The sequence below is a fragment of the Argentina silus genome (assembly GCF_951799395.1).
Source record: "Argentina silus genome assembly, chromosome: 15".
Classification (NCBI taxonomy): domain Eukaryota; kingdom Metazoa; phylum Chordata; class Actinopteri; order Argentiniformes; family Argentinidae; genus Argentina; species Argentina silus.
The window spans coordinates 19,425,934-19,437,389 of NC_139669.1; the positions used below are offsets into that span (position 1 = coordinate 19,425,934).

The 11,456-nt window shown below is 46.7% G+C and overlaps 2 protein-coding genes across 3 annotated transcripts in view; both read left to right on the forward strand.

The window, feature by feature from the left end:
- The window catches only part of LOC310816496 (ras-GEF domain-containing family member 1C-like), a 21,997-nt gene extending 20,478 nt beyond the window's left edge, over positions 1–1,519 (forward strand). The window contains exons 13-14 of the mRNA XM_083686729.1: positions 288–360; positions 756–1,519. Coding sequence (XP_083542855.1) covers positions 288–360; positions 756–780 — 98 coding nt within the window. The 3' untranslated portion in view covers positions 781–1,519. The remainder of the gene's footprint in view (positions 1–287; positions 361–755) is intronic.
- Positions 1,520–4,687: 3,168 nt separating this feature from the next.
- LOC310815795 (dual specificity protein kinase CLK4-like) lies at positions 4,688–11,195 on the forward strand. 2 transcript variants are annotated; one of them, XM_083685718.1, is made up of 13 exons: positions 4,688–4,823; positions 5,345–5,502; positions 6,450–6,714; positions 7,405–7,504; positions 7,853–7,919; positions 8,071–8,187; positions 8,425–8,591; positions 8,869–8,963; positions 9,142–9,271; positions 9,435–9,517; positions 9,968–10,047; positions 10,485–10,575; positions 10,794–11,195. In XM_083685718.1, exons 2-13 carry the CDS (start codon positions 5,345–5,347, stop codon positions 10,941–10,943), a joined length of 1,503 nt encoding a protein of 500 aa, XP_083541844.1. In that variant the 5' UTR covers positions 4,688–4,823; the 3' UTR covers positions 10,944–11,195. The 2 variants fall into 2 exon arrangements, with proteins under 2 accessions (XP_083541844.1, XP_083541845.1); XM_083685719.1 differs by lacking the exons at positions 4,688–4,823; positions 5,345–5,502; positions 7,405–7,504 and having other exon boundaries at positions 6,547–6,714.
- The last annotated feature ends 261 nt before the right edge of the window (positions 11,196–11,456 follow it).

An 11,456-nucleotide genomic window follows, 5' to 3' on the forward strand; every position in this document is an offset into this window, starting at 1 on the left:
TACCAGTGTCAGACTGGAATGTTCCCTCTCTCACTCTGTGTCCTCTTTGCCTTTCTCTCTCTCTCTTTCACTCATTCTTTGTCCTCTTTGCCTATGTCTCTCTTTCTTTCACTCGCTCTTTGCCTTTCTCTCTCTTTCTTTCACTCATTCTTTGTCCTCTTTGCCGATCTCTCTCTTTCTTTCTTTCACTCATTCTTTGTCCTCTTTGCCGATCTCTCTCTCTCTTTCTCTCTTTCACTCATTCTTTGTCCTCTTTGCCTCTCTCTCTTTCTGTCCCTCATTGGCAGGACTCTACCTGGCATCCTATGAGAGTGAGAGTCCAGAGAACCAAGTGGAGAAGGACAGGTGGAAATCACTCAGGTTAGACACATGACATCGCTCGGGTTAGACACATGACATCACTCAGGTTAGAGACATGACATCCCTCAGGTTAGAGACATGACATCTCTCAGGTTAGACACATGACATCGCTCGGGTTAGACACATGACATCACTCAGGTTAGACACATGACATCACTCAGGTTAGACACATGACATCGCTCAGGTTAGACGCATGACATCGCTCAGGTTAGACGCATGACGTTGCTCAGGTTAGCTACATGTAGTTGTAATAATAAGCCTCATGACATCGATACCTGACATGACATCGTTCAGGTTAGAGACATGACATCGCTCAGGTTAGACACATGACATCACTCAGGTTAGCTACATGTAGTTGTGATAATAAGCCTCCCTCCCTCCCTCCCTCCCTCCAGGTCTACTATTCTGGGGAAGACATGAGGCCATCTGGGCAGCTCACCCTCCCACCAGCGAGGGAGTGTACTCATTGCACTAAAAACTAACTGTGAAGGAACCTAGCTGGTACTTAGGTGTTTTTTTTTTTCTATACATGAAGAGGAAAAAAAGAGGAAAAAAAGCGTGATGAACAGGATTCATCCACCACTCCACCAGGAGGGAAAAAGAAGAAAATAAACGAGCAGTGTAAAGTGAAGCTATTGACACTGGAGCAACATGCCTTTGCAAATGTATTTGAATTGTACATTGGGTAAGCCTACTGTATGTTTGGTAGGGATAGATGTATCCCTCACCATGACCTTTATTTACTCTGTGGGATCATGTTTACGACCATAGAGTGTACAGTGACAGGGAACATCTCTTTTTAAAATGAAATTCCTATTGATATTGTTGTTATTATTCTCCAACTCTCTGAATCCCTCTCTTCTCTCTCCCCCTCTCTCTCTCTCTCTACCTACCTATCTCTGTCCCTTTCTCTTTGGCCAAAGGCCTTGTGTACGTTTTTTATTGTACTGTAATAATCCTGTAAGAGTTACCATGATATGAAGGGCGCTGGCTAGCCCAAATGTGTTTGGTCATTTCAAGAAATGGCTACCTGGGATTTGTCAGCCAAATGGCTACCTGGTATGAGTGGAGAAAAACTGCAAAACTACAGCATTGTATCATTCCATCTAGAAACTGAGCCCATTTTTTCCCCAGTGAAATCCTCACGTGTGTGTGTGTGTATGTGTGTGTGTTTGTGTGTGTGTGTGTGTGTGTGTGTGTGTGTGTGTGTGTGTGTGTGTGTGTGTGTGTGTGTGTGTGTGTGTGTGTGTGTGGATGGGTGGGTGGGTGGGTGGGTGTGTGGTTGAGTGGGTGGGTGGGTGGGTGGGAGGGTGGGCGGGCAGGTGGGCGAGCGGGCGGGCGGGCGGGCGGGTGGGCGGATAGGCGGGCGGGCGTGTGTGTGTGTGTGTGTGTGTGTGTGTGTGCATCTGAGGGGCCTGTTCATATCAACATATCATTGTCTCATCCTCAACTGTTGTCAGACTGTTGGATCAGAGCATGGCCACCCTGTGTCCTGTTCGGGGAGGGGCTAGGGCTGGGGCAGGGGCTGGGGCTAGGTCTGGGGCTGGGGTTAGGGCTGGGGCTGGGGTTAGGGCTGGGGCTGGGGCTGGGGTTAGGGCTTGGGCTGGGGCTGGGGTTAGGGCTGGGGCTGGGGTTAGGGCTGGGGCTGGGGCTGGGGCTGGGGCTGGGGCTGGGGCTGGGGATATCAGTGTTTGTTTACTCCTATCTGAACATTAATTGTGCCATGACATATATACATGAAAAGGACAGGAAAACAATCAATCATGTAAAGAGCCAGGTCTGTGTAGATTGTGTATAAACGTATTTTTCCCATGTTTCCCAACATCTTTCTGCTCTTCAGGAAGTTTCTCTGTGACTGATGTTCAGTTGTCTGATATTTATGGAGATTTCTGTAATGACAGATGTATATGGTTTTATTTTATTTCATCTTTCCTCTGTAGAAAATGAAGTCTTCTGAATGGCATGCTATATAAGACAAAGGGGCATTAGAGGTTTTGACTACTGACATACTGGAAGTGGTATGGACTATTGGAATATGAGCTAGGATATAGTAAATCATCTCAATGACATCAATTATCAATTCCATTCCATGTGAGACAAGATGGGAAAAGACTAATACATGTGTCTACTTCTTTCTTCTTGCTGGAGAGGGAACATTAGTCAGATAGAGCTGCTGGTTGTTAGGACTATCAGGTTCCTTTAACTTGAAATGTGTTGTTGTTTATTAAGTTATTGTCATGTGGGATAGTCACTGATAGTCAACTTGGTTTTTGCAGTTGTGTTGTGATCCAGAACAGGAGACAGGGGGAAGGAGGAATATCGTTGTGGAGATGGGATGTGTACAATTTCATTTTAAGAGCCAGTTTGATCCAATTTGATATGATTGATGTTCAACTGACCTATTCGCCAACAGCACCTTTCCCTCTTTAAACAACGAGCCAGTTTTGTTTCTCTCCGTCTCTCTTTCTCGCTCTCTTTATCGACTTTACCTGGCGTCTCCGTAACACATTCGCCTAATCCCATTTTGGAATCCGTACTTTCCTACAAAGTGACCCCCTGCCATTGGGCAGTCCCGACAGGATTGGGAGGCGTTCACAGCTGTTGTTTTCGGTGCAGTGTGTTCAGTGAAGTGAGTGTGTGCGTGACACCCTGGAGCGTTGGTACTGTTTTGTTTACTGGCCAGTTTCCAGGATTCTGGCCTCCTTGATTGCAAAACTCAAAAGAGACTGACTAAATAAATGGCTTTTAATAAAAATTCAACCCTGCTCCGTGTACAGTGGATTTCATTGTTGGTCATATCAGGTTTTGTGGAACCTCGTCTCCAGGCTATTGAGCACAGCGCGTATATGCCTGAAATAACAATGATTCAACCTACCTACCGTTTGTCTAACTGAGTAATGTATTTGTCGTTATTTGGTCTTAGTCAGTCACCAAGCAGCAGGGCATCGAGATCAGAACCTGGTGGTGTGCATGCGCTGGGGGAGGTCGGCACATTCCCAGATCAGAACTATTGATCAGGCTAAGCACAGAGGAATTTAATTCATAACAGCATGACTGAATAGAGGTTATTTTCCATCATTTCAAAATATTTGACATTTAATATTGTAGCGAACAGCGGGGCAGAGCAGCTTGCCTTAAGCGGGTATCGAACTCGCAACCTTCCGCTTACAAACCGGCCGCGCTAGCCACAACACCAAGAGAGTTAACTGGTCACAACACGCCGTTCGTTACATTGGTGTCAGTAGTGGGATGGCGCCCGTGAGGCCATCGGAGAGGCGTGTCCACGTGAGAGACTTGTATAGTAAAGCGTGAGGGCACGCTCTCCCGAACGGAGGGGATAGTGTAACGACCCTGTGTAAGGCCCGTTAGCAGCTCCACCAAGTGAGTTAACTCTCTTGGTGTTGTGGCTAGCGCGGCCGGTTTGTAAGCGGAAGGTTGCGAGTTCGATACCCGCTTAAGGCAAGCTGCTCTACCCCACCGTTCGTTACAATATGTTATCGTCCTCTCTATTGGTGCACTTGATCACCACCTAGTGACTTCTACTGTGACTGTTCCTCTATCTCGATCATATTTCAGCTTTTCCCTCCTCCTCCTACTGTACCACCCCCCCCCCCCCTTGAAAACAAATAATGAGTAGCATTTATCTTTTATTGAAAAAAGTGAAGATCTGTTGCAAATAACCCATGTAACAAAAACAAAATACAGTACTTTCAGTGAAGAGTCATTCCTCTTCCACTTTGGCCCGACATGATTTTAAAAACTATTTTTTATTGAGTGATAATATAGGTATAAGAAAAAGCAAAGTAATAAAGGTAAAAAATACTATCAACATAAGAGTTAATGGTAGGAGAGTGGACGGTTCGGTAAATCAAATGTATTTCAGGTATATAGAGCAGGTATTTCAAATGTTTATATGATTTGATGTATTGTTCTCATTAGTTTCTATTTGTCACATAAACACACCTATTCACATATGTCAATGAACGTATCACAGGGAGAGGTGGTATTTCAGACAGTAGAAGAGGACGGGATATATAGTCACAGATAAAGAAGTGAAAGAATGACTCTGCCGAAAGGTGTGAGTAGTTCTCCATTTTTCCCTAGAGATGTCCTCGATTCTTTATCCTATAGGTCAGGGTTAGACGGTTGACTTCCATCTAGAGTTTCTCGCTGTTTTCGGACATTGGGGTGAATTCAGGTACATTGTTTTGTGCTGTGCTTCGTGGCTGTTCTCAGGATGTTCCGTGGCTACTTCCGGACTCCAAAAATAAACTACAACATGGGCGTGTCCTCTCCGACGTGACGTCACGACATGTTTATTTGTGGAACGTTCCAGTTGCAGAAGACAGGGTCGCCATTTTGGGAAAGACTTTTCTGTTCTTTGTGTTCCTAAAAATTACAAAGACAATTTGTATGCTTTCCCTCTGAATCTATAGATCGGGACACATTACTGTTTAGCGAAGGTGAGGAAAGACCGTGTTGTGTTTGATAGAAGAGAGCAAACGTAATATAATCCATCGTATGGGGATGTCATCTTCAAACTCGCTAACGTAGCTAAAAGCTAACAGGAAGCCATGTTAGCTTGCTAGTGTAGTCTTTTTTTTTTTTTAAAGAGAGAAGCTCTGGAATTATGTGGATTTCTTTAGCTGAAGTTATATAATGACAGTGCGTCAGCTAGCTAGTTATCTTACTTTGGTATTACAATTCATCCTCTTATAGGTAGCAGATTCTGCCAGCTAGCTCAACAGCTAAACTAGCTAGCTAGCAGCCACTGAACAAAGACACCGGTGACGGTGTCAGTAATTGCTACTTATAGCCTCAAAGGTAGCGTCACTTAGAAATCAATAATTTCGGGAGTAGGAATTGTTGAATTCCTAAAGTGAAGTAACTTTATAGCTGCATGCCTGCTTGTCAAACGGATAATCGACTTTGTTATTGCCTAACCAACTGCTAAAATGTGAACGTTCATGGCCTTGTGTGGCAGATGCGGCAGTCGAAACGAATGCGTTCTCCGGGCGCATGGCTGAATGAGTTTAGCTGGGAGGAGAGGGTGGACAGCCGCAAGAGGAGGAGACGAGATTCGCACAGCAGTGAGAGGGAGAACAAATCTCGAAGACATGACCGCCACAAAACAAATGAAGGGTAAATAAACCTGTTTGATCTGCTCTCCTCACCCCACCCATTCCCCCTCCTGTGCCAACCATCACAACAAAGCGGACGGAGAAATCAACATGTCACCCCCACCGACTGAGGGCGGATATGCGTTTTACAGCACATTATTCCCAGCTAAACATAGGGCTTTGATGGAGAACGATATTCAATCGTTTTATAAATAAGTCGAATGAAACCCAAGGCCAGGAGTGTATCTCTTGCCCATGTCTTTTTTAGACTTGGTCTCCTTTCCCTGACCTTGATTGAAGTTGTGACCAATTGCTATGTTGTCACTACCTCATAGTTGCTACTATCACTCTGCATTCTTGGTTGATAAATGATAAAAACTACGCCTGTATCTGGTTACTTTCTCATAGAGCTGCATGTGAGGAAGTGAGGGAGCTGTGGTGGAAGTTGCTAGGTAGGGATGGAGGGGTGACTAATTATAAATCCCCCAGAGAGGCATGCCTTTTTTTGGAAGAGAGGTGACACCAGAGTCCCTGGGCTCTGCGTATCTAGACTCAGATTACATTCCCCTCTGCCTGTTGAAAGGCTTCAAGGATTTATCCCATTGCCACATCAATAACTGTCATAGCACAACACCTGTGCCCTGTGTGTGTCTTGAGAGAGAATACAGCCAGAATACAGCTTTTACCTATGCTGGAGAGAGGTCCGCTATCATTTTATAATTTGTAACAACAGTTTGCCCTAACCTAACACACATGAAAACATGTTTGGGGTGCCCACTTTAATGGCTGCACAATTTCACACCTAGGACTCTGTGCTAATTAAACGTGTTACCTAAAACGCTCTTCAGGATAGGATGTCAACCCCATCTCACCATCTGCAGCGGGGGTCTCCTGAGGAGCTGCGGTTTGTTGGGAGTAGGTAGGAGCGTATCTCTAAGCCGTGTGTTTCTCTCCTCCCTGTGACTGCAGGCACTGCCTGGAGAGCCGCAGCCTGAACCAGAGGCTGGAGTCCAAGGAGCAGAGAGGAGGCCGCGATGCCAGCCTGGAGATGGGCTGTGACCAGGACCGCCAAGGGACCGCCTGCCAGGACCGGGAGCCAGAGCCGGACCGGGACTGGCACCACTACAGCAAGTCCTCTGGGCGCAGCGGGCAGAGCGGGCGCAGCGGACACACCAGCCACACACAGCGGGGGAGAGGACGCAGACGCAGCCCCTCTCACCAGCGTTCCTACTCGGTATGAGACCCCCCCCGCACTCTCCCCCCCCCTAAGCTCCACACCTCTCTGTTTGTCTCTCTGTTTCTCTCTCTATGTGCCATAGTCATCAATGTTCATAGTATTCAATATGAATCACAGGAGTAAGTTTAATTTAGCCAAATGGGGACATATGCAGTAAAGTGGTCCAGAATAATCATAGTATTTTATATAGTGAGGTGGCAGGAACAATTTAAAGTTGATCCTATTATTTATATTGGTATTTAGTAAATATCCTATCCATCAATAGGCAAAACTGTATGGTAGACCTGGAAAGATATAGTTGAAATAGGCTTTAGACCACTCGTATGAAGATTGACAAATACTGTTACTGAAAGACAACAAAGTGAATATAATACACTGTGATATTTTATTTTTTTTGCCTCACTTTGAGAAAATCTCTCATCTGAAAATCCTGTTTGCCATGTTTTTCCTTCTGTAACACACACTATGTGGTGGCGCCCCTATGCCTTTCTCTGGGCCTGAATATTGAATATGCTGCTCGGCTGTGGCCTGGCGCTGGCTGCCGGGGTTCTGAATGGGCCGAATATCTCCCCCCCACCTCCCCCCCTCACCTCCGCTGGTTGAATGAATGGCGCGTTGTGATGGCCTGGTGGTGTTCTCTCGCTGGTAATGATGATGATGATGGTGGTGATGATGATGGGCCAGCAGAGGAGCCATCATCGCAGGAGCAGGAAAAGATCCAGGAGTTTTGAGGATGATGACGAGGGTCACCTGATCTATCACAGTGGAGACATGCTGAGATTGAGATGTATAGAATATATACCTTTTTCTCTGTCAATTCTCTATCTCTCTCTCTCTCTTTGTTGTTTTTGTTTTTGATGGTGTACTGTACTGCAAAGACTAAACGTAGACACTATTGTATTGAGCCGGGTAGAGTTAACCGAATGTAGTATTTAAATGTTGACTAGTTAGCATTTGAACTTGCAGCAGAACATCAGTAGTAATGTATGGTGTGTGTTTAGTTTCAGACAGTATAATGCAAGAATGTACATACAGACTGTCCCAGTCAGAGTGGACGTTAGAAGGTCATTGTGTCAGGCTGTCGATGGCGTGGCCACTTCCGCCGGGTCTAACTAGGACTGTCTATCCCCCGTAGATGAGGTTGTGTCCACTCTAGGAGAGGGAGCCTTTGGGAAGGTCGTGGAATGCATTGATCACTCAAAGTAAGTCTCGTCATAATTGGTGTGAAGTAATATTATTTGGACGTCCCTGTGTGTGGTGGTGGTGGTGGCGGCGGTGGCTATGTCTTTTTGTTCTCTCTCATTCGTTGTGTGTTTGTGTGTGTGTGTGTGTGTGTTCGTGTTCTCATCTCAGAGATGGTGCTCGCGTGGCTTTGAAGATCATTAAAAATTTGGACCGATACCGGGAGGCAGCCATGTCTGAGGTAGAGGTCCTGGAGCAGATGAACTCTCTGGACTGTAACAGGAGATAGTAAGTTAAAACACGCACACACACCGTAGCAAGTCCCACAGCCAAGATGCCACCTGAAATAAGGGTGATGGGCAGTGACAGATGAACACTTCACTTATTGAATCAGTGTTGGATCAGCAAGGATGAAGTCCAAAACATTTTTTGAATGCGTTCTGCATATCACCACCTGTTCCTTGTGACCTGCTAATCCCCCTCCCTCTCCTCCTCCTCCTCCTCCTCCTCCTCTCCTCCCTCCAGTGCGTGCGTGAGGATGCTGGACTGGTTCGACCACCACGGCCACGTGTGTATAGCGTTTGAGCTGCTGGGTCTGAGCACCTACGACTTCCTGAAGGAGAACAGCTTCCAGCCGTTCCCGATAGAACACATCAGAACCATCGCCTTTCAGACGGTCAAAGCAGTCAGATGTGAGTTGACGATCCAACGATGTTTGTGTTTTTCTCCTAACAAGTGCTTCATACGCGAGTGCACATGCAAAGGCTCTTTTAAACCGATTGTTTGGACTTTGAAATAGCGTTTCCGTAGCACTTTCATGATTCTTTCAGGACCCTCTTGAAGAGGAGTAATTGGGGGGAAAGCGCTGCATTTGGGATCTGTTTTTTTAAACATGTTTGATGTGGCCACACGTGTCTTTGTTCTCTGCCTGTAGCCCGTTAACTGTTGTGGTCTTCGACTCTGTTTCAGTCCTGCATAAGAACAAGCTCACACACACGGACCTGAAGCCCGAGAACATTCTGTTTGTGGACTCGGACTACGACATGGAGTACAACCCCAACATGGTGAGAGATCCATCCACTCCCCATGGTGGAACGTGTCCTTGTGCTCATCTATTGAAGACACAAACCTGTGTAATCAGGTGTGTTTTTCAGCCTTGGGTTAAACATTTGTACTCTCCCCCCCCCCCCCCCCCCCCCCCCCCCCCCACACACACACACACACACACACACACACCCTCAGAGACGGGATGAGCGGACGTTGAGGAACCCGGACGTGAAGGTGGTGGACTTTGGAAACGCCACCTATGAGCACGAGCACCACACGTCCGTGGTGTCGACCCGGCACTACCGCGCCCCGGAGGTGATTCTGGGTAAGGCAACACAGTCTACAGGGCTTCACCGTCTACATGCTTGATGGAGTCATTTAACCCCACCTCTCACATGTAAAATGGTAGACTTATTCACAGAGGTGTGAGTTTCCATGTGCGTACTGCCTCTGGCTGCCATGCTGATAGAATGTGTGTATCCGGGCAGATCTGGGCTGGGATCACTCCTGTGACGTCTGGAGTCTGGGCTGCATCCTCCTGGAATATTACCTCGGATCAACCATCTTCCAGGTCGGTGGACGTCTGGCTTTCTCACACACAGCAATTAATGTCTTTTGGGACATGCACCCATATCTGAAGTATTTCTGGCGTCCTTATATGCTGAGATGACATCGGACAAGCTTGTGTTTTCTGTTGAGCTGAGAGACTAGCTTGCTAGAGCCAGCCACATTCTGTTTCACTTACCCCTCTGGCCTTCAGCAAAATAAACAGGCCCTCGGAAAAACATCAAATCCAGCCAGACCAATCATTCTCATTGTTTTGAAGGTTGATCCGATCCCTGCGGATTAGTTTGCCTCCAAGCCCCTAGACTCAAACCGTTTCACTGAGGAGGAAGGGCCGACCGATATGTGGAAATAAAACAAGTTGAACCGAGCTGATTCCATCACGCTACTGAATGGCTGGAGTCCTCCTCCTAAAAGATTTACCCTCTCTCTCTCTCTTTCTCCCTCTCTCTCTCAGACCCACGACAGTAAAGAGCACCTGGCTATGATGGAGAGAGTGCTGGGCCCCATGCCTGTCCATCTCCTGCAGAAAACCAGGTACGGGTCACTTGTGGTTCAGATCAACACTCATGTCTGTACGTGTTCTCACGGGTGCCCAATTCCAATATCAACTCTGGCTCCTACCCCCGAGGCACTTAATGTAGATCTGAAAAGTTTGGAGCCTGGATGGATTTATTACCATATTGCCAATGAAACAGCCCCCCCCCCCCCCGTAATTCTGACCGAGCCTCCAACTTGCAACCTCTGGCTTCGCCTACACACGTGGCTCCTCAAATACCCGATGTAAACCAGCTACGCTATCGGAAAAACTGGCTATTGGACAGCATGGGGGCGTATGAACTTGAGGAGTGAGTTTATGATCTCAACTCGCTTACGTAAGCTTTATGAAGGCCGGGTGGATTTGTGGCCATATCGCGGTTTAAGGCTCCTGTCAGTTTGTTGTGGTTAGTGACGACCGTCTCTTTTCCCCTCAGGAAGCGGCGCTACGTCCATCATTATAAACTGGACTGGGATGTGCACAGCTCCTCTGGGAGATACGTGAGGAAGAACTGCAAACCGCTCAAGGTAAGCGAAGTACTTGGAGCTTCTAGGACAGCTAACATGACCTTTCATTACTTTTTTTTTTTTTTTAATAATCTAAATGTAATTGAACTAGAAAATGACCTCAAAGACACAAGGTAGAAATTGACCTGAAATCACTTTTGTCTGTCCTGTGTACGTTGATGAACAGAAAGGGTCTCACTCTGCCTTTCCCCCTCTTCTCTCCTCTCTCCTCCCTTCAGCAATACATGATCTCCCAGAGCCCAGACCACGAGCAGCTGTTTGACCTGATCCAGAAAATGCTAGAGTACGACCCAGCCCGGCGCCTCAGCATGGACCAGGCCTTCAAACACCCCTTCTTCTCCTGCCTCCGCAAAGCCAGCCGGAAGTGACGCCCCCCCCGCCTGTCGTCGTGACCACTGTCGCCGTGACACCTCCGCCCTCCTTTACTTTGCCTCTCCAGGAGAGATGTTAACTGACTGTATCAGTCCGCCCGCCCGCCCTCCTGTCCTGCCAGTGTTTAAGTTATCGTAGCAGCATTATGAGTTGTACAATTTCTGTTCAAGTCCCTTTTGCAGTTTGACTGAATTTGTAACTTTTGGAATATCACTGTGTGCGTTTTCTCAATAAAAGTTCTAAAGGTATCTGTGTTTTGCCTTGGTGATGGTTGTTTACTGTGATGGTTGTTAAACGTGAGCAGCTGTAATGTACAGATGCTGTACAGATTGGGAGCACCTGGGTTGGTGAGGGTGGCTTACATCACAGCTGTCTCAGGCATGCTTAACCCTTGTGTGGCGTTCGGGTCAAAATTACCCGTTTTAAACATTTTACTAAAAGAAAAGTTATACATTTAATTCTTTTTTTCAATCTTTAACTCTACACATTTATGGATTTGTTACATAATG